The sequence below is a fragment of the Lineus longissimus genome, chromosome 11 (assembly GCF_910592395.1).
Source record: "Lineus longissimus chromosome 11, tnLinLong1.2, whole genome shotgun sequence".
NCBI lineage: Eukaryota > Metazoa > Nemertea > Pilidiophora > Heteronemertea > Lineidae > Lineus > Lineus longissimus.
Window position 1 is genome coordinate 12088137 of NC_088318.1, and position 23153 is coordinate 12111289.

At 41.3% G+C, this 23153-nt stretch overlaps 1 protein-coding gene across 2 annotated transcripts in view; it reads right to left on the reverse strand.

Annotated features, from left to right (window-relative positions):
- LOC135496282 (guanine nucleotide-binding protein G(s) subunit alpha) overlaps positions 1-23153 on the reverse strand; it is a 42919-nt gene that overhangs the window by 15893 nt on the left and 3873 nt on the right. The window contains exons 1-5 of one of the 2 annotated variants that reach the window (XM_064785529.1): positions 14152-14617; positions 13951-14023; positions 13705-13759; positions 12108-12227; positions 10786-10883 (exon numbers count right to left, since the gene is read on the reverse strand). In XM_064785529.1, coding sequence (XP_064641599.1) covers positions 10786-10883; positions 12108-12227; positions 13705-13759; positions 13951-14023; positions 14152-14290 — 485 coding nt within the window. In that variant the 5' untranslated portion in view covers positions 14291-14617. Of the gene's footprint in view, positions 1-10785; positions 10884-12107; positions 12228-13704; positions 13760-13950; positions 14024-14151; positions 14618-23153 lie in introns of those variants that run through there. The other variant, XM_064785530.1, reaches the window with a different exon arrangement.

Here is a 23153-nt window from a genome sequence, read left to right on the forward strand (position 1 = left end):
GACCATGGCTATCGGAAAGTTGTCAAATACAGCAAATGAGCCACAGGTACGTGAAATAAAGAGCTCAATAGCCCCCCCCCCCCCCCCCAATCGACTGCCAACACCCCTGACAACACCCGTAAAAGACTGGTACTGTGACTGAGTGCCCACTGATAGTAATTCTTTAGGCCACCCCACTTTCTAAGGTGGGGTACATCGGTTACGTCACCCAACCTTAATTCTTCTCTTAATTATTCATCAGTGAAAACTTCAATGGCAAGTGTTCAACCCTTGTTTTCGACAAAGTGGCGGCAATGTAATTAGCCCCCCCCCCCCCCCCACACACACACACACACAATAACTGAAACAAACCAATTGTCGAAAAACAAAAAGACAATGGGTTGCTGTATTTTCTAAAACAACTTTTCTGAGAACAGCTATTTCAAATGGTAATCGGCTTAACAAACAGGCCTACGTTGTTCCCCATTGTGTATTTGTCATGCAAATAAAGCATAGGCATACCATACATACAGTGACCATACGGCATAAACTATTTTTACTGTCTCGATCTATTTATAGATCGCTGAACTATTCTTGTTTGCACAGTTGTATAGCCCTGCCATTATAGGCCTAAGAGCCGGCCGACTTTCTTACGTGAATTGTACCGTAAGTGCACATAGTACTTGCTCGACATGATGTAATATGAATTCGATACCCAGACCACTATTGTAGCGCTAGGCCTGTTTCCTTTCACACTGCAGACAAGTAAAAGCCGGTTTGGCCAACACGCCGGACCTCGGTACTTGATTTGTGGAGTTATAGTGTCACACAGGTTGGAGGCAAGAAAGTGATATTTTAACCAGAACATTGTACGGCAACTCAGCATTTATATTAGGACTGGCAATATCGCTATCGTTTCATAACAAACATGTAAACAATGGCACTGATTATGAGAGAAATCTCAAGAGGTTCCCGTTTTGGTGTGACTTTTAGGTTAATGAAGTTGATGAGATCCATTGTCAGATTCAATTAGTGATAGATTTTCTGGTACCAATATCTTTGGCATTTTCTCATCATTCTCTCACTCAGTGCTAAGTATCACCATTTGTGTAATACCATAGCTCCATTTCGATGGAAATATTGTTCAGCGGGTTGTTTGAGTGACCTCTTCAATTATACATGGCTGCTATCACTATTGCTAATGCTCCTGCCAATACCATGCTACAAGCCCTGTAACAATTTATCTCTTCTAAAAAATCTAACACAGATGAGATTGAGAGCAAATCACTGACAAAAGCAAATCAATGCTTCTAATTGTACATCACAGCACACTTGTTCGGCCACCGCAGCAGATCCAAATATACAGCGACACAAACCCGCCACCCACGCACCTGATAGCAATGCACTTTTCTTCCAGCGCTGCTGTGACAACCTTTTCATTTCATGACACAGTTGCCATGGCCACCCAGTAAATGTACGCCGCTCGCTAGCTCCACGCAAGCCTTCCAAGGCCTCCGCTACATTAATTTAAAACTGAACCATGTTGAGTGCACATGATTTGATCAGTCAGCGAATGCGAGATCACAAACATTTTTGAACCATCAGATCCTTTTGAGCTAAGATTTGCGGCTTTGCCCTATATTTGGAAAGCTCACCTCCTAAAAATGCGATTTGACTTTGAGATAACACAATTACAACTACTCGAATCTTTTGCCGTGAACATCGTTGTGTCAAAAAAACATGACACACTTTTACAATTGAATTGCATGACAACTATCTTTTAGAACCCAATCAAATCCTAGTATAATGTAGCTGAGACACGCCCGTCTTCTGTGATATTGCTCTGCTAGCACATTTCATTGAATGGATTGAGTATTCGGCTTATCAAAACATGCCAGTTTGGTGGGCAGCCAAGATCACAAGGGACAATCTTGAACTTGCCCTCCTCAATGTATGGCGCTGTAGCCTGCGTACCCATGAAACTCAGATCACTTCTGAAGTTATCAGAAACATCCTAAATATTTTTTTATAAGACGCTTACTAAAAGTAATAATTAATCGAGCACTAAGGGTGATATCACATAAAATATCTAAGCCACCCACACTAGGATTTGATCAGATTCTTAATGATCGTATTCATTTTTAAAAGTGTACCATGTTTTTTTTGACACCTATAGCATTTCTCAACCGAATCAATAAATGCAGCATTTGGCCTTGTAAGGTGAAGGCGAAGAGGCCAACGCCCTGACACAAAAGGACAAGCGACCAGCGAGGCAGGATGCTGGTGTCCTCGAGCAGATCTGACCAGATGGCCCAGTGGCTGCAGGGGTCCAATTGTCCAGGTAGGCAGATATTACTAATTGAGGGACTTGAGGGAATGATCTCTGGATTGCTCTTCGACGAGACAAACAAGAGGCCCAAGGGCCTGGCGCTCAGCTGGATGACCTAATAACATAGGACTGAGGGTATAAAGTAGTAAATATCGGCTTTATACTACTGTTTGAAGGTCAAGAGAACACGTTATACCACTAAAATTTCAAATGCAGAGCTGCCAGCTGGATGAAATATGATTGAACAAATCAGCCATTGTATGTAAATATTACAGGAGGCAACGGAAGATATCCCTAGTTCAGTATAGCTTTACAGAAAAAATGGGAAAAAATGGTAACATTATTGTGTTGCTTAAAACGTCTACTTTTTACTCATGTAAGAATCGTAGTACTAATAATAACTTCAACTTATTTTCCAGTTATGATAACACAACACGCATCTTCATGATCATGATCTTTCTCAAACTAACTGAATGACCTATTAGTAATCGCCTTGGACGCACAACCTAACCACATATCAATCCGCCCCGACGATCGACACATCCATTCGATTCTTAACCGGGTAACCCTCGATAAAGTTTGATAAATAAACTAGAACTGAGATTTCACAGGAGCACCTGTGAATTCATGACTCCAGGGTTGTTTTGAGGGCGATATTGTAAGAGTTGGTCTTGAGTATGGGGACGTGAAGGTCCGTGTGAGGCACCTGGGGAGAGAAGACTAGTTGAACGATGGGATCATGGAGGTATAAATAATTATTAATACCTCCATGATGGGATCTGACACGGACACTACTATTGATCTCATTATATGAATACCATTTAATTACAAATGAAACGGCCAGGGGCCATTGTGCTCTCCGTAAGTATTTTTAGTAGACAGTTACAGAAAGTGCTACAGTATGTAGGCCTCTCATAATTTATACATGCATCTGTGACCAGTTCAGAGCCGGCCCTGGCCAAGTGGTGAATCCGAGACTTGTGGTTCCAAGCTTGTAGAGTCTAGGTGAAAATGATAGTGAAGAAACGTGCCACTCCATGACAATGGTGAATATATTTTTAACTTTGACCTCTGTGACCCTGACAGGTAGGTCAAATAACAAACCAGGGTGATATGTGATGTAGACACATCCACCCGACCATAACAATTTCATCACTCGTTACACTACAGCAATCGGCAAAAAACGATTTCCAAGATGGCCGCCTAATTAAATCTATGGCACCAAATAAATCAAAAAATGAAAAAAAATGTAACATAGAACTCAGAAAAGAAAAAAGGAAAAGATGAAAAATAAAAATATTTTTGGCTGTCCTTGACCGGGGTTTGAACTCACGACCTTTGGATTGCCACAATACGAGGAAAAACCCACAAAACATGCAATTTCGGCCATATTTGAATTCCGATCTGGCTGAAACTTGGCATACAAATAGTGGCTTCTTAGATGCATCATTACACAAAATTAAAACTCTTTACATTGAACAACGACGAAACGTACCAAGAACGGTAAAGTTTTCAACTTTGACCTCTGTGAACTTGAAAGGTGGGTCAAATCAAAAACCCGTAAGATATGTGATGTATCCTTGCTAGGAGTACCTACCATGAAACTTTTATCAAAAACAAATCAGTAATAAGCGAGAAATCACACTTTTTGAGTTTTGAGTTTGGGCCCCCTGGTGGCCAAGTCAATAATCAGACCGAACCAAAATTCAGTGTAAAAGGTCAACTGACCTAGGGGGTCATTTGTTTAAAGTTTCAAGTTCATAACTGTTGCGGTTGAGAAACGTGCCATAGTTACACTCAAACGGCAAATTTACGCCATTTGACCTCTGCGACCTTGAAAAGTAGGTCAAATCCGAAAAATCGTGCAACATCTGAGGTAACCTTGCTAGGGGTCCCTGCCATAAAAAGTTCATCAAAAACAATTTGCTAATAAGCAGGCTATTACACTTCTTACTTTTTCTGTTTTGGCCCCCTGGTGGCAAAGTCAAGAATCAGATCAGGCTGAAATTCAGCACCAGAGGTTATCTGATATAGGGGGTTATATGTACCAAGTTTCAAGCTCATAGCTTTGGTGGTTGAGAAACGTGCCATAGTTACACTCAAACGGCCAATTCACGCCATTTGACCTCTGCGACCTTGAAAAGTAGATCAAATTAAAAACCCGTAAAATATATGATGTATCCTTGCTATGAGTACCTACTACAAAAGTTTTATCAAAAACAAGTCACTAATAAGCGAGATATCACACTTTTTAGATATCCACATTTGGCCCCCTGGTGGCCAAGTAGAGAACCAGATCGGACAGAAATTTAGTGTCACAGGTCATCTGACCTAGGGGGTCATGTATGGCAAGCCAAAGCGGAATTTATTCAAGACTTTAGAATTACCATTCAAAGAAGTTAAATATAAGTTCAAGAAGGAAATATATGTTCAAGACTAAAATATGTTCAACCTTGAATCAAATGTTTTCAACCTTGAATAAAATATGTGCAACCTTGAATAAAATATGTTCAACCTTGAATAAAATATGTCCAACCTTGAACAAAATATATTCAACCTTGAACAAAATATATTCAAGACTCACGTGACCATATTCAAGACGCACGTGACCACAAAATTGATGACGTAGTTGCTCATGTTTTGATGCTTTACGGACTTTCCCGAACCCGCGTCCGGACTTTCCCGAACCCATGGTACTTGTGTTGCGTTTCGGAGCTCGAATTGTTCGCATGAGGTTTTGACACATGGTTGTACACGTACCTAGCCGCCTACACCTGACATGTACTGTAATCCTACACATCATGACATGGATGCCGAGTGAATGTCAGAGTCGATACATGTTTCACAGACATATCAGGCAAATTATGGGTTCAAAATGCGCAATGCCTCTCACCTTTCATTCTTAAGGCCGACACCACTGTATCGGATTCTCGTTGTCTTTTGACATGTTTGAGTGTTTAGGCTATACAGGCAATCAATCATGTCGTGAAACAGAACGCATCAGAAGTACCACAGATTCTACGCTCTACGTCATCAATTTTGTGGTCACGTGCGTCTTGAATATGGTCACGTGAGTCTTGAATATATTTTGTTCAAGGTTGAATATATTTTGTTCAAGGTTGGACATATTTTATTCAAGGTTGAACATATTTTATTCAAGGTTGAACATATTTTATTCAAGGTTGAACATATTTTATTCAAGGTTGAAAACATTTGATTCAAGGTTGAACATATTTTAGTCTTGAACATATATTTCCTTCTTGAACTTATATTTAACTTCTTGAATGGTAATTCTAAAGTCTTGAATAAAATTCCGCTTTGGCTTGCCATAGGAACCACACTGCCGCGACGTTTTTAGTTTCTATTTATAGAATTCAGCGGCAGAGATTTTAGGCACGGAAAAAGTGGATTAACTCGGCTAATCTCAATGGATTTTACCCAGGAATGTTTTCAAGGCGAGAGAAACGTCTGATTTAAGTACTGCGCTTATTTAGATTTCATGTTCAGGTCGAAGATTGGCCTAAAACGTGGACGAAAAGAGTGCATTATCGAGTGTTGGAGAGGTCACGTGATTGGACGAGAAACCTGAACAAAGTTTTCGTGCTTTTAGCTGTCAACATCAATGGCTATAATATACTCCTACAGAATAGTAGAACTAATAGAACTAATTTCCGAAGTTTCCAATAGTTTGAACACAAATCAAAACATCGCCCATCAGCTGGACTCAGATCTGCATAAATTACGATAAATAATGAGGTCGTCGCTTCAATTTCGCAAAGAAAGTTGACTCCATTCGAAGGTTGTTTTGACCAAATTCTGTTGAACTCATCGTTGTGAGGGCATTTGAACACATTCTCGTTGATCTTTTCTATAAACGTGTAAAGTTTCGTACCAAAATACGTTTCCGTATAGGCTTAAAAAGAAATTTGTCACTTACAAAATCATCGCTCCGGTAGAAATAAAAAGGTCACCGCCATTTTCTTGATGATAGTACTCCAGGTAACCGGCGGGAAATTTAAAGCGGGGTCATCCGGGGTCGAACAACAGTTTTGCTCACTACCGCCAACTGGTGATATAAATCGACACTATTCTATTTTATATCAAAACTTCTGTATCATGAGGACCTTTTCAACTTTATTTCAAGCTTTTATCTACTGGAATAGAGCGTCAAAAAATTGTTTTTTCATTTACGCATTTTGCCCCCTGGGGAGCTGAATTTGAGTCGAATCGCCCACATTTTTTTCCGTAAGCAACATTTTCTGCGGTGTTTATAAGCAAGACTAGATTTGAAGTGCCTCGGTTGTATGATTACAAAATGCCCAACTTTGTCTACAGATGGCTGGATGGAAGGATGGCAGGATGGGTGGAAGGACGGACACCAATCGAATAGCTATTTGACTAGCTCCGCTGACTTTGTCAGCTGAGCTAAAAACAATAACAAGAATAACAAGAATAACCTATGGGTTCTATGATCATCAAGGAGGGAGGAATGTCTCAAAAGAGATCATCCAGACCTCCATATCAAGAATGACTGACTGCCTGACTGACTTCACCATAACTTCCTCATACCATCTCTGTAACTATGGTCAATATAACAAAACATGAACAATATGAATCACTCAAAATCATGGACTGATATCGAGAATGACAAGGTGTTGAATTAGAACAGAAATTTTTGTTAATTTCATCATGTAAACATCTTCCTGGATAGCGCTAGAAACGAACACACCCTATTTCAATTCAACAGCTTCAGCATTTCTAGTTCAACCTGCCCCATTGGCATATATCGCCAAGTTAAGTAGCAGTTGACTCAAAAACAACAAATATTTGATCTGAGCCATTCATCATGAAGCATGGTATCACTTACAAGAATAGCATGAAGAATATGCTGAAAGTTCGCCGAGTACGGAGTCTGGGACCATAATGTGGTGGCGTAGCAGTTTGCTTTGGCTACCTCCATGCCCTTGAGGCTATCCTGACGGGAGTTCTACTCGTGGTACATCCTACCCAGCCAGAAAGGCTAAGGAGTAGATGCTAGCGCCCAGTTCTCAGGGTTTGTGGTTGTGGAACACCCGTCCCTTGTAGAAAGCACGATCGTCACAGAAACGTCAATGAGAAACCCACCTCATACACCCCTAGAATCTTGGCCCACCAAGTCAAGTTGTTGGCATTGCAAGACTGCACAGATCTAAGACCTCTTCATCTGAAATTTAAGATGACAACATGACCATCGGTCAACTTGGAGTCACTGACCATTCCCCATCAATACTGAAGGAACGACCACGTGCATAATTTCTTCCATTTCTCAAACATTTAGAAACAGTTTCTTCTTTTTCTACGTGTTCACCTCATATAGTCAATCCTGTTCGTCGGACGTACTCAGTCGTCCTCCGCATTCCGCCCAGTTTCCTTACAGTTAGACCATTGAAACTTGAGTACATGCTTGACACACACTAAGCTTCATTTCCCGCATGGCACCTTTCCGCCCGAACTTGCCACAGAAGGTGCACGTGTACCGGTAAACCCAGACAGTGACTACTGCTACAACTAGGCATGCAACCATACTATCGTTGTACAGCTATGTGATGGGAACAGGAGACAATGCACCATATGGCACCTGGTAAGACAGATCGATAGCATACATCAAGGGGCCTGGTATGTTCTATTTATAGCTGCTTATCAATAATCAATTACATTTTACATTATTTAGCCTCTTCCGTGGCACTATTTTTAGACAAGTGATTTTATCAAGTTTAATATTTTCTAGATGTTTTCAAGTGTGGCAATTTTTAAAACCAACTGCCAGGGGCTTATATTTAGAAGAATCTTCTTATAAGGACACACCCTGGGAAATAAGGTGTGCTAGAGAAAAATGCAGAGGACTGGTAATTTAACTAAAGAGATCGTGGCCAATGCTCGGTTTTGGGTTTGCACAAGTCTAGGGGAAGATGGCCCAAACCCACAGACACGCCACAGAATATAACGGCATCTTTGAACTTGACATAACCCCCCCCCTCAACCATCCTTCGATCCCCAATGGATTCAACTTCATTGGAACTGGAATACAGTGACGAGGATGTAGCGAAGTTAGATTTCTACAGCAGAAAGCCCAAACCCATGTGCATGCGACACAGAATATGTCATGGTATGCAGCACATTTTGCAGTGATAAGAGGGAGAACACCACTATGTGAAGAAACCTCTAACAAGGGGCCAGTGACCTGGTGACAGTTGGGCTTATCAGGTCAGGACAACATAATCTGCAATCTTCAGTAACACATTGCAAAGAGAACAGCTTGGAAAGCATCGACACTTCATGCATTATCAATGCTCAAAGCATAGGCTCATGGTTCAATTTTACAGAGGCACCGGTTGATCAGAAACAGACAGTATTTAAGAATGTGATGGTTATCATAACAGGTTTTGTCACCAGCAGCCATATTGGTGCACATTTTGCTGAGTCATTTGTGGAATATCAAAAAATGCTGCCACATTACATTTTGATACCAAGGCCCCCATATCGAAAGTATCATGTCGTGATGCTCATTGCTCCTACCATCAATCCAGGTTTTCCCATTTAAAATCTGCAGCTTTGAAAAATATCACCCAACCCCTGAAGCCAACATGGTTAAGTCATCAGACCTGCGGCTATCCAATCAAAGCTTTTTAAAATAAGTTTTCACATTAAATTGAACTAATTTTGGGGTTGTTCGCGTTTGCATTCGAAAATATTCCGGCTAAAAACGAAATCATAATTTGATTTTCTATGCACTTTTCGATGCAAAGGAGTGAAGTAAAGTGACGCTCACAGAGTTATATCTTCACCGCCAAGGCTTTTGAAATGCCCACAGCAATCACCTGCTTGTTGGTGGAACCTTGCCTTTTAGGTGGTACAAAACTGCTCGCTTTGGATCTTGGGAAAATCCATCCACCCTACTTTCCACACCACACCCAGGTGTGATGGGTACCAGTCGAACTGGGGAGGTATCCTGCGATGGACCAGCATCCCCTCCAGGGGGAGTTAAGAGTACTCCCAAAGTTGATTAGTGCTATAGAAACTGGGACAAGCTGCAGCTCTGATGAGGCAGTAACAGTCTGAGCAGACTCTTGTGTTGCCCAGGATGATCAGACATGAGAAAATCGAACACTGTCATATAGGTCACAGTGACTGAGTGTCGCTATCCAAGAATGAGAGACAACTGCTAACACCTCCCCGACCAAGCAAGCCGATCACTCATCATGGGGACATGAATATACTCATCAGGCAACTTTCTCACACTAACTTCACGCCCATAATCAATGTACTTTAGTAGAAATTCTACAGCCTGAGTCTTTCTTGAAGATCACATGACAATTTTTTAACATAACGTGAAGACAGGCTGATCTTTTTAAAACCAGATCTCCCATGGTGGGACAAGCGAAATCATGCAACGAACGTGAACGACAATAGTTTTTTCGATACCAAGTATTCCAAGATTCCCCGGGAATGTCCAACAGTTATCAAGACCAAAAAAAGGTCATCAATTGACAAAATAAGTGCCATTGTTCAAAGGATCTATCGTTGAATGCGATCTTGAAAACAATACATCATATCCGATCGGGGATTGTAAATTTTAACCTCGAGACCAAGGGAAAGATTTCTAAACTATTTGAGATAAACAGGAAGTTTTCTCACCGGCTGCCAATGGGGCAGGGGGTTGTTAAGCTATTTTTAGACCGCACGTTGAATAATATAAATGCCAAGCAATGCTAAATTATAGAAGTGAAGAAACATGCCTAAAACAGCCTCAGCCAGTTTCACCGCAATAATTACAATTGCCATTATTCATGCCGGCGAAATCAATTCCCTCAGCCGGAGCTATTTATAGACACAACCATTGCAATAAATCAACAACGCTATGCAGACAAACTCTGTGACCGGGTGTCATGGTAACCAAAGTATGAGCCACTGGTGGTGGTGGAGGTGAGACTCCGAGGGGTGGATTCGCTCGTTCTCCTCAATGATGGCACAAATTTTGAGAACAACCATCAGGAATCAAATCAAATGCAGGCTCGGCTGGATACCTGCATGTGATTTTGTACCTTATCATCATCATCATCACCATCATCATCATCATTGGGCATCTTGTCCCTAAAAAGTGCTTTTTCTCCAGAGATTTTCAATACAAAATCAAAGAAAGGGTAAAAAGAACACACATCATTTATCAGGAACTATTTTACATATATTTAAGGTTTGTGTCTTCTAATGTATCAAAGACCCAATCTCTAGAACTCTGTACATAGAAACACTGGGATGAGTCAGAAAAAATGATTCTTCATCAACTATTAGCAGTCAAGAACTCTTGGCGCATTAGGAGTCACCTCTTCCTTGCAAATGTTGCAGCCAAGAGTAGAATAAACTTCCACTTTGATTACAGAACTTCAGATTCGTTATCACAAAGTTCTCTGTTTATAACAAGAATTAAGAATTTTACTTACTATTTTGCACAATCTATCAATTGGTATTCGTTAGCCCTTTCAAAACAACTTATGACTCCTGTGTCCTTCCACAAAGCTTCCGTGTGATCATAAAATATCTGAAAAGACATGGTGCAAAAATGAGTCAAGGAAATATACCACCCATCTTGACCACCAAGGTTTTTGCAAACCCAGCTACCTTTGAAGGGAGTACAAGACCATGTGATTGAAGACGATGATTAGGCAGCAAACACTGAAGTCAATTTCAAGTTAACCCTCTTGCAACCGAACAGGTTCCAAGATCAGCATATAAATGCACTATGAGGGAAGCTTTTTCTTAACACAACTGACTCCTGATCCTGAATTGTTAAGAAGCTCAGTCAGAATGCACACCAACAAATTTATCATTCATCATACAGAGCACATCTGAGCATATTTTTGACGGGAGAGAATGATGAATAACGCATGGCCCCTATTTATAACCACGGCAAGTAGAAGTGCACAAAACACACACACACTACTCAGTATGCATGCATCACCAACCAACAATTATTTCACCCACATTTTCATAAGTTGGCAGTTTGTGGCTTAACGGTGAATAACTTAACCTACTTCTGAAGCCCATTGTGGCCGCGCCACCCGGATAACCGATGGCGCCCGAGCTATAAATAACCTCATTTTCTATTTCCAGTGGAAACGGCTGTTAACGGGATGCTATTTTTAGAACATGCCGTCACATGATGAATAATAATTATGTGGTGTATATCCTAGGTCACTGTCACATGGCTCCCAAAGTGCTAAAAAAAATTGAGTTGAGAGTTGGGCGTCAACTAGGACATTATTAGCTCTATAAACGATATCGGGCAACTGTGCTCATATCCATTCAGGGTACAACTAACTCCTGCTCAATTTTCATAGAAGAGATGAATGCCGCATAGTCAGCTCAGTGAGCATAATGTCCATTAATGATTTACAGCTCGAGGTTTGAGGGTTCTGAAGTGGTGTCGTGGGGGTAGGATAACAAACATCTCATTCCAAGGACAGAAGCACTGCAAGGTCAGGCGTCTCATATGAGGACACGGAGGCCAAACATCAGTCATCCAGTAGAGTGTTGAACCCATGACCGGACTAAATGAGAATGGTACTCCTAGTCCTACCACTATCCCACTCACTCACTCACATGTGGAGTCTGCCAAACCAATTTAGCAGAGGGAAATCTTAAATTCAACGCCTGTTGAAATTGTGCTGTTACACAAAACCTTGAAGGAAACAGGCCTAAAAAGAAGCCCTGGCGTCCTCAGGAGGGTGTTTCAATCAAATGCGTGTCACACGCTTTGACCTACCTCTGGATAATCAAAGTCCGCCGAACTAGCAACATCTTGTATATAATCCACTCGGTGCTGGTTGGCTGGATTTTCTAACTGTACTGGTGGATTCAACGTGCTCATTGCACCCGTAATTGTCTAAAAAGAACGAAAGGTAAATCGTTTTATCATGATTCATATAATACCCTCATTGCACCTGTGATGATCTATAAAAAACAATAGGAAAAAGAAATTTATTTCTATTTCTCAAAGAAGACTCGATCGAAGTAAAGTCAAACAAGAGCCACTGATGAATAAAAGACTATGAATATAATGCTTTTTAAAGGACAAAATACAACATTTTAAACGCACATGATAAAGCAAAAACGGCTCTTTCAATAACAGGTCTTGGGTACACCCCGTATCTAAAATTTAGCCGCTCTTGGGGTAGGGGAAGTTATCGATTTTTCCAAAAGTCCATTTCCCTCTGCAGTGTTCATTTCAAAGGGAGTTCAATAAAGTGTCACTAAAAGAATCTTCTTGGGAAGTTCAGTCATAACATGACATGGACAAAATGCTGTGATCAGGCACTCTTAGATTCCAATGTGTAAAATGTATTTAATAAAAAACTGAATGCTGAAACTGGAGTTGTTAGACATGCTAATGGCCTTGTGTTGTGGATGGTGTGATATCAGGGGGCACCACTGCCATCCAGTTAGACTGGCAGGCCACTTTTGTCAACTCGGAAATTTGGGGGGAATGATGCATTTACTGATACATGTGATAAAAGGAGGACAGCCTCTTTTCTCTCTCACTCTCTGCCATGTCTGTCAGAATCCATCAATGACAACGGCATAGTCTACTGTAGACTACGAGTACAAAGATGTAGCAAATATCTCAGTAGTAAGTGGCTGCTCACTGATACCCTCCGTCTTGTAGATATATGGCTTGTTGGTAATCCTGAACAGGCCAAATCTCCAATAGACCATGCACTGATGCAGGGCGACCACTTGAGGAACTGTGGCTAATGCAGAAAAGTGTCCGACAGTGTTTATGACTTTCTACCAGACAAATACACATGTATGTAAAAATCTTAGTGGAGCAAAGCATCTTTTTAATGCACCGTCATTAGCAATGCAAATAGCCAGACCCAGATCTGCCTCGATCGACCTTTTCGAAGAAGTTTGTTTGGACGCTGATTAGTCGTGCGTTTCTCCTGGAACAAAGGGTCACATAGTCCGAAGTTTCCTTAGGCCTTCCACCAAGTTCTGAGCGTGCGCATTTGTTTTGTTTTGGCCACGGTTTGTCTTTGTCAAAAAGGCCCATTATTTGACAATTGACAACATCATGACAATTGACATTCAAGTCTTTTTAGCAACAGATCATCATACAGTATTTTTTACAAGTACAAGAAAACAATGCAATGACAACACTTTCTGTGGTACTCTCATAATAAGGCCAAACAATGTCAACAGCATTTACATGGTCATATCCTTCCTAGCGTGTCTATAACCCAACAAACACAGTTCTGAGTGACTGGCTTCCACAAAATACAATCCATGGTGGCCATTTTGGAAAATGGCTACTTTCTCTGTGGACATACCAAAACATCAAACCATAATTAAAAATTACTCACCAATATTGCATCTCTAATATTCTTTTTGATATCCTCTATCTTTTGTTTCTTTTCCCTGAAACCATATGAACACAGATTAGCTTCGAAAAGACCGTAATAAACCCACAAAAGCGAGCAAATCGGCATGAAACTTAGCCAATCTCACAGCCTCATTTTCGTTTTATGAATGTACAGGGCGAACACTGTGCACGAGTGCACGATTCCGGTAGACTTAGATTGAAAATACAGAAAAACTGTGCTACTTACTCCGGTCCAAAGCCATTGACGTGCAAAATTCGCATCTGCTTTACAATTGTTGACTTCCCTGATTCTCCAGCCCCTAAAAATAAACGAAAAACACACCATCAACACAAGGACACTTCATTAGAATATGAATAATTTCAGGACTCCACCTCGGAAAAGCTCGAGCAAATCCATAAACCTGGCCAAAACGACATGCCTACTAACCTAATAAGAGTAGCCTATGTGTAGCTCGATACAACTGCTTATCCTTAGCAAGTTGCTTTTCGATCTTCTTGTTAGCTTCACGTCGAATTTTATCGTCCTCATCCTCCTTATTAGGTCTAGGAAAGCACCCCATACTCATGTACTGTGTTATTCCAGTGCACTGGCTGTGGACGAAATGAGACTTGCCGACTGGCAATGAATACCCCAAGAAATACTCAACAAATGTCGATCAGACACCGTTGAGGGCCTCCTGGATCCGTTCACAATATATTAGATCACAAACTGAACACTTTTGGAACCCATACGCCGCTATTCTAGTCCGATTTTCATGTCCAGTCCTCGAAATTAGAGGTTTTTAGCCTCACAGCAACCACACACGTCAACTCGGTTTGACAGGCACTGGGTGGGGTTAAGGGAGCATTCATTAATTGGTCATGCAGACGGAATGAAAACAAGGGGTATTCATTGACGAATCTTTTAAATGCCTTGCGTTGTGCATGGGTTATTTTATCATATCATATTCTACTGTGATAACAGTAATTTTCAGGTCACTTGAGAATATTTTAGATGATCAGGTAAAGACCATTTAGCACACTTCCGCATTGATTGAGAACATGGCTGATAAATTGCTTAGAATTATGGGAAATCTGTGAGAATTAGCATTCAGTCACATGTACCTCACGTCACCGACTCTCTCATGACGTCAGATTTTAGGCGGCGGTCAATATGACATCGTTATTGCATTAACCCAATTTAATTTTCAACAGCGTTTTCTAACCAACGTCATATAAGTTGCTTGTGTGGCATTTTCAGAGGGGTTTTACAAACTGGTTAAAGTTCTTTTGGTACTCCTTCTGTATAGTGTCTTCTGAGTGAGGAAAGACTTTAGTTTGAACGCCACCACTGCTTTAGGAGTGTAATATGGAGAATGCGCAAAAACTAACGCAGCTATATTCATCTTGACACACACAGCTCCGTACGGTGGCCCATTAGGGACATCATGTTTTTTTTTAGATTCAAATACGATTTTTTTTTCTCGAATTTTCTCCACGGAATTAAGTATTTTCTCCACGGAATTAAGTATTTTCTCCACGGAAATAAATACTTTTCTCCACGGAAATAACATTTATCTCCACGGAAATAACATTTATCTCCACGGAAATAAATACTTTTCTCCACGGAAATAAATACTTTTCTCCACGGAAATAACATTTATCTCCACGGAAATAAATACTTTTCTCCACGGAAATAAATATTTTTCTCCACGGAAATAACATTTATCTCCACGGAAATAAATACTTTTCTCCACGGAAATAAATACTTTTCTCCACGGAAATAACATTTATCTCCACGGAAATAACATTTATCTCCACGGAAATAAATACTTTTCTCCACGGAAATAAATATTTTTCTCCACGGAAATAACATTTATCTCCACGGAAATAAATACTTTTCTCCACGGAAATAAATACTTTTCTCCACGGAAATAAATATTTTTCTCCACGGAAATAACATTTATCTCCACGGAAATAAATACTTTTCTCCACGGAAATAAATACTTTTCTCCACGGAAATAACATTTATCTCCACGGAAATAACATTTATCTCCACGGAAATAAATACTTTTCTCCACGGAAATAAATATTTTTCTCCACGGAAATAACATTTATCTCCACGGAAATAAATACTTTTCTCCACGGAAATAAATACTTTTCTCCACGGAAATAACATTTATCTCCACGGAAATAAATACTTTTCTCCACGGAAATAAATACTTTTCTCCACGGAAATAACATTTATCTCCACGGAAATAACATTTATCTCCACGGAAATAAATACTTTTCTCCACGGAAATAAATACTTTTCTCCACGGAATTAAGTATTTTCTCCGCGGAAATAACATTTATCTCCACGGAAATAAATACTTTTCTCCACGGAAATAAATACTTTTCTCCACGGAAATAAATATTTTTCTCCACGGAAATAACATTTATCTCCACGGAAATAAATACTTTTCTCCACGGAAATAAATACTTTTCTCCACGGAAATAACATTTATCTCCACGGAAATAAATACTTTTCTCCACGGAAATAAATACTTTTCTCCACGGAAATAAATATTTTTCTCCACGGAAATAACATTTATCTCCACGGAAATAAATACTTTTCTCCACGGAAATAAATACTTTTCTCCACGGAAATAACATTTATCTCCACGAAAATAACATTTATCTCCACGGAAATAAATACTTTTCTCCACGGAAATAAATATTTTTCTCCACGGAAATAACATTTATCTCCACGGAAATAAATACTTTTCTCCACGGAAATAAATACTTTTCTCCACGGAAATAAATATTTTTCTCCACGGAAATAACATTTATCTCCACGGAAATAAATACTTTTCTCCACGGAAATAAATACTTTTCTCCACGGAAATAACATTTATCTCCACGGAAATAACATTTATCTCCACGGAAATAAATACTTTTCTCCACGGAAATAAATATTTTTCTCCACGGAAATAACATTTATCTCCACGGAAATAAATACTTTTCTCCACGGAAATAAATACTTTTCTCCACGGAAATAACATTTATCTCCACGGAAATAAATACTTTTCTCCACGGAAATAAATACTTTTCTCCACGGAAATAACATTTATCTCCACGGAAATAACATTTATCTCCACGGAAATAAATACTTTTCTCCACGGAAATAAATACTTTTCTCCACGGAATTAAGTATTTTCTCCGCGGAAATAACATTTATCTCCACGGAAATAAATACTTTTCTCCACGGAAATAAATACTTTTCTCCACGGAAATAAATATTTTTCTCCACGGAAATAACATTTATCTCCACGGAAATAAATACTTTTCTCCACGGAAATAAATACTTTTCTCCACGGAAATAACATTTATCTCCACGGAAATAAATACTTTTCTCCACGGAAATAAATACTTTTCTCCACGGAAATAACATTTATCTCCACGGAAATAACATTTATCTCCACGGAAATAAATACTTTTCTCCACGGAAATAAATACTTTTCTCCACGGAATTAAGTATTTTCTCCGCGGAAATAACATTTATCTCCACGGAAATAAATACTTTTCTCCACGGAAATAAATACTTTTCTCCACGGAATTAAGTATTTTCTCCGCGGAAATAAATAATTGATTCCGCTGATATGATTGGTCCTGCATTTTAGAGGACGAGGTCAAGGTGAAACTATTAACCCTTAAACCCCAACCTTGCGGTAGGCTCGGGAACCAAGCTGTACAGGCGCTGCCCGCTGGAACACGAGGCCGCTTGTCAATCCCGTTTGACATTGTCAGATCTGACTATACGTGTATAGTGTTGGCATGAAGACTGTGGAAGATGTAAGTAACACGATGATTGTCAGATTTGATACGTTTTGAATCATAAAAATGCAGTTGGTAGCATCTTTGTAGAGTGGCCTAGTATCAGTGAAGAAAACGGTACGTGGAGACCCACTGCCGATGTTATGTATAGCTAGCTACTGCGCGCGATAGCTAGCTATACATAACATCGGCAGTGGGTCTCCACGTACCGTTTTCTTCACTGATACTAGGCCACTCTACAAAGATGCTACCAACTGCATTTTTATGATTCAAAACGTATCAAATCTGACAATCATCGTGTTACTTACATCTTCCACAGTCTTCATGCCAACACTATACACGTATAGTCAGATCTGACAATGTCAAACGGGATTGACAAGCGGCCTCGTGTTCCAGCGGGCAGCGCCTGTACAGCTTGGTTCCCGAGCCTACCGCAAGGTTGGGGTTTAAGGGTTAATAGTTTCACCTTGACCTCGTCCTCTAAAATGCAGGACCAATCATATCAGCGGAATCAATTATTTATTTCCGCGGAGAAAATACTTAATTCCGTGGAGAAAAGTATTTATTTCCGTGGAGAAAATACTTAATTCCGTGGAGAAAAGTATTTATTTCCGTGGAGAAAAGTATTTATTTCCGTGGAGATAAATGTTATTTCCGCGGAGAAAATACTTAATTCCGTGGAGAAAAGTATTTATTTCCGTGGAGATAAATGTTATTTCCGCGGAGAAAATACTTAATTCCGTGGAGAAAAGTATTTATTTCCGTGGAGAAAAGTATTTATTTCCGTGGAGATAAATGTTATTTCCGTGGAGAAAATACTTAATTCCGTGGAGAAAAGTATTTATTTCCGTGGAGAAAAGTATTTATTTCCGTGGAGATAAATGTTATTTCCGCGGAGAAAATACTTAATTCCGTGGAGAAAAGTATTTATTTCCGTGGAGAAAAGTATTTATTTCCGTGGAGATAAATGTTATTTCCGCGGAGAAAATACTTAATTCCGTGGAGAAAAGTATTTATTTCCGTGGAGAAAAGTATTTATTTCCGTGGAGATAAATGTTATTTCCGTGGAGAAAAATATTTATTTCCGTGGAGAAAAGTATTTATTTCCGTGGAGATAAATGTTATTTCCGTGGAGATAAATGTTATTTCCGTGGAGAAAAGTATTTATTTCCGTGGAGAAAAGTATTTATTTCCGTGGAGATAAATGTTATTTCCGTGGAGATAAATGTTATTTCCGTGGAGAAAAGTATTTATTTCCGTGGAGAAAATACTTAATTCCGTGGAGAAAATACTTAATTCCGTGGAGAAAATTCGAGAAAAAAAAATCGTATTTGAATCTAAAAAAAAACATGATGTCCCTAATGGGCCACCGTAGCTCCGAGATTGCAGAGTCCTTGCAACCAGGTCTAACGATCAAGACCGCCTGATACGAAGGTGGCGATTGGACTTGGAGTAAGACAACGCAGGTAACCTTGGTACCGCTGGAGAGACCCATTCAAGTTGGATAATTGGTATCGAGGTGGCAGCACTAACAAGCGTGGTTGGAATATTCAAAGGCCATGATATTCAAGCACCACCTCACTACGCCGGAGTATGCGTAGCGATTTCAACACTGATGGGGCAGTCTCGTCATTCTAATTTATTCATGCTTTCTCATGGGGGCACGGACGTGGCCGGTCTACTGCGTCCGCAGTGTTGGTGCTTTAGTGGAGTGTCACCACTTGTTCCGCTCTTTGGCCTCTAGACATGTTTTCAAAAAACAATTTGTCTTTGGCTATATTTCACCTCCCTGGCCATCAAATGAATCAAAGGCGCTATAAGCAACTACCTAAATGCTCGTGTTCATTGTGGCGCAGGGTCCGGTTGCTCATTCAGCGGGCGTTAGAAGTAACGTTGGCGTTAAGCCCTAACGGTACTATTGTCTAAATGAAATTTACTGAAGAAGATATAACGCTCAGTTCAGCTTGCGCTAGAGTTTGTTTCGAACGCCGATTGAGCAGTTTTAACGTGTTCAGTTTTTGGCCCCCTGGTGACAAAGATAAGTATCAGATCGGACCGAAATTCAGTGTCAGAGGTCAACGACCTGAAGGGGGTCATACGTAATAAGTTTCAAGCTCCTAGATCTAGTGGTTAAGTAATAGGCCCGTAAAAAGCCACTGTCTTGTGAATTGTTCACCGATGACGACGACGACGGACGATGGATACCGTAGTATTGTATAGACTCACTATTATACCGGTGAGCCAAAAAGCAACCCTATAGTCTTTTCTGGACAAGAGCTGAATCCATGCAAACCAAATCAATGATTTATTAATGTTTCTGATTACATTGCTATGGTTACAGTTCCTTAGAATCTACTTCAACGCGTTGGTTACCAAGGACGCCTACATGGTTTATATTGCCTGGCCTACAAGTCGAATGCGCTCCTTGATGCAATTGAAAAATCAAGATTATTGCACGACTACTCATCCGTTTTCCTAAAGCCCATTTTTGATATAATCATGTCGTTGCTATAAAACTCTCGAGGCAGTACATTCGTCATCTCAATTGAGTCTTCTTAGCGGAAGGACGAGGCCAATGCACTGTGTTCTATCCAAGCGGTCACTAATCCGTTATTGACCAGTCAGAATGGAACTGCCACCGACATGCACATGCTGTCTCAATCTCGCCCAAACAAATCCGAATCCCCTTTTTGGAGAGAGTATGGAGGGCGATCTCAGAGCCTTGTATGTCCAGATGGTTTTCACTCGTTGTCACATAAAGTGCTTCGAAGATAACCGAAATTAACGATGGCATTGCGCACCACGGTATCAACTGTCTTGATGTCGTTCGCTCTTAACTTGAGAAAATCCATCCTGAACCTCAGGCCAATACACGGCAATAACGACCGAGCGTGTGCGACTGGAGGAGGATACGACTGACTCTGGATTTTCGAGGATGGGGCAAATCTAGCAGGGAACTGTTATTAGTATCTGATTGGCTGTCATATTTGTTACGTCATGCATGACTTTGTGATACTGCAAATCAATACTGCTATCAGAGCTGTGTCATGACCGCCGTGTTATATGCGGTTTTACGTTGGTACGCCTTTGTTGAAGGTGCAGAATCCGCCAGACTGACCGAATGCGCTTACAACACCTGGTGTATCGATGTTTACTGACGAGATTGGCAATATCGATATAAATCAGATCGAAATAAAATGCCAACAATGGTCCAATAATGTCGTCGCCGAAGAGTTTCCCAATAATTCTGCAGCAGGGAATACTGGTAGTATAATCTCATGACGCGCAACAGCAGTGTGTGACCCTGCTGCAGCGTGCAATTATATCATCATATCATCAGCTATTCTCACTTGTGCAATGGACGACAACTCTAGCAGATCATGCGACGACTGAGAACACTCAGTCTCATGGGCGTGAGAAAGGAACGGCAGAAGTGCCAACGACCACCTTTTCGGGAAAATCTTACGAGTAAACTATCTTAAAAGTGGAATTTCTACGGGGAGGCTTTCGAGACACATCAATGGCAACGTTGTTCAGCGCCCTTTAATTAAAAGTCCCCTTTAGGACTTGTTAAACAGAGTGAATTTTATTCTTGTTACACCTAGCAAATAGATATTAACCCACACAGGTCCGAAATGGAGGAATGATTCTCTTGCAGAGGCGAATGAATGCTGCCGAAGGAATTCAACCCATGAAGAATCTTTGACCTACATTTGAAAGCAATGTAGAATAAAGTGGGCATCGAACTCGGCAAAATGCTATTGATAGAGACCTACTTTGGCCAAAACGATATGTCGGGTTTTGTTAAATCTAGGGCCCAGAATACTGCCGAGTCTTAGAAATATATTTCCTTTCATCTGTGCTGTTTTGAACAGAAACGGGAGCAGTGTACTAGTCAACATTACTGAACATGCAATGTGGAAGACAATAAGGGGACCGTTGATGGAGAAGGGGGATTTCTTCATTAACTGGTCTAAGACATGTTCTATGTTTAAGGACTGTCATTTCGATCCAAAGATCTTTAAATTTGGAGACGCTTTCAACTTAATTGTAAACTTTTTAAATACCTCCTCCATTGCGGCCGCGGTTTTCATTGCGACTTAGTAGAATTATCTAGTCGGATATAATAATTTGTGATGGATGATAGTTTCTATACACTCATATGCAGATCGCCGTGAAAGCGTTTAGAGATGATAGCGCCATATAATGATATGGAGGCAATTATTCGATGTTTCGATATCTGCACATGACGTAGAAGATTGAAAAGGCCCTGAATCTCAGGATGGCTTTTTTGAGGTGAGTGGCTAACGATAAGAGCGTCATCTTCAAATGACTTTTATCGGAACGCAGCTAATTCTAATCATGGCCATACAATAAATCCATTGTCAAATCGACAATTTTCATTTGTTGTTAACGCACCAGGCCGGTTCTCAAGCATATCAATTCTTTAAACACCAACTACTCCGCCCCGGTCGATTTGTAATTTGTCCAAATACTCTCCATAAGAAGTGACCATATCGAAGGAAACGCTGCTTTTGGAGACTTTAATGACCGCTCTCTGTATCCGCAGAGGTCAACTGTTGATGGAAAAGAAGTGTAATGATCGCTTGCTTCAACATTCTCTCAGAATTTCACCGCAAAGAACAAAGAGGAGAGGAGAAGAAGAAGGTCAAGGAGAAGTTGAATGTGCGTGAGGAGGACGAAGACGAGAAGGACGAGGACGAGGAGGAGGACGAGGAGGAGGACGAGGAGGAGGACGAGGAGGAGGACGAGGAGGAGGACGAGGAGGAGGAGGAGGAGGAGGAGGAGGAGGACGAGGAGGACGAGGAGGAGGACGAGGAGGAGGACGAGGAGGAGGACGAGGAGGAGGACGAGGAGGAGGACGAGGAGGAGGACGAGGAGGAGGACGAGGAGGAGGACGAGGAGGAGGACGAGGAGGAGGACGAGGAGGAGGACGAGGAGGAGGACGAGGAGGAGGACGAGGAGGAGGATGAAGACGACGAGGAGGACGAGGAGGAGGATGAAGACGACGAGGAGGACGAGGAGGAGGACGAAGACGAGAAGGACGAGGACGAGGAGGAGGACGAGGAGGAGGACGAGGAGGAGGACGAGGAGGAGGACGAGGAGGAGGACGAGGAGGAGGACGAGGAGGAGGACGAGGAGGAGGACGAGGAGGAGGACGAGGAGGAGGACGAGGAGGAGGACGAGGAGGAGGACGAGGAGGAGGACGAGGAGGAGGACGAGGAGGAGGACGAGGAGGAGGACGAGGAGGAGGACGAGGAGGAGGACGAGGAGGAGGACGAGGAGGAGGACGAGGAGGAGGACGAGGAGGAGGACGAGGAGGAGGAGGACGAGGAGGAGGACGAGGAGGAGGACGAGGAGGAGGACGAGGAGGAGGACGAGGAGGAGGACGAGGAGGAGGACGAGGAGGAGGACGAGGAGGAGGACGAGGAGGAGGACGAGGAGGAGGACGAGGAGGAGGACGAGGAGGAGGACGAGGAGGAGGACGAGGAGGAGGACGAGGAGGAGGATGAAGACGACGAGGAGGACGAGGAGGAGGACGAAGACGAGAAGGAGGAGGACGAGGAGGAGGACGAGGAGGAGGACGAGGAGGAGGACGAGGAGGAGGACGAG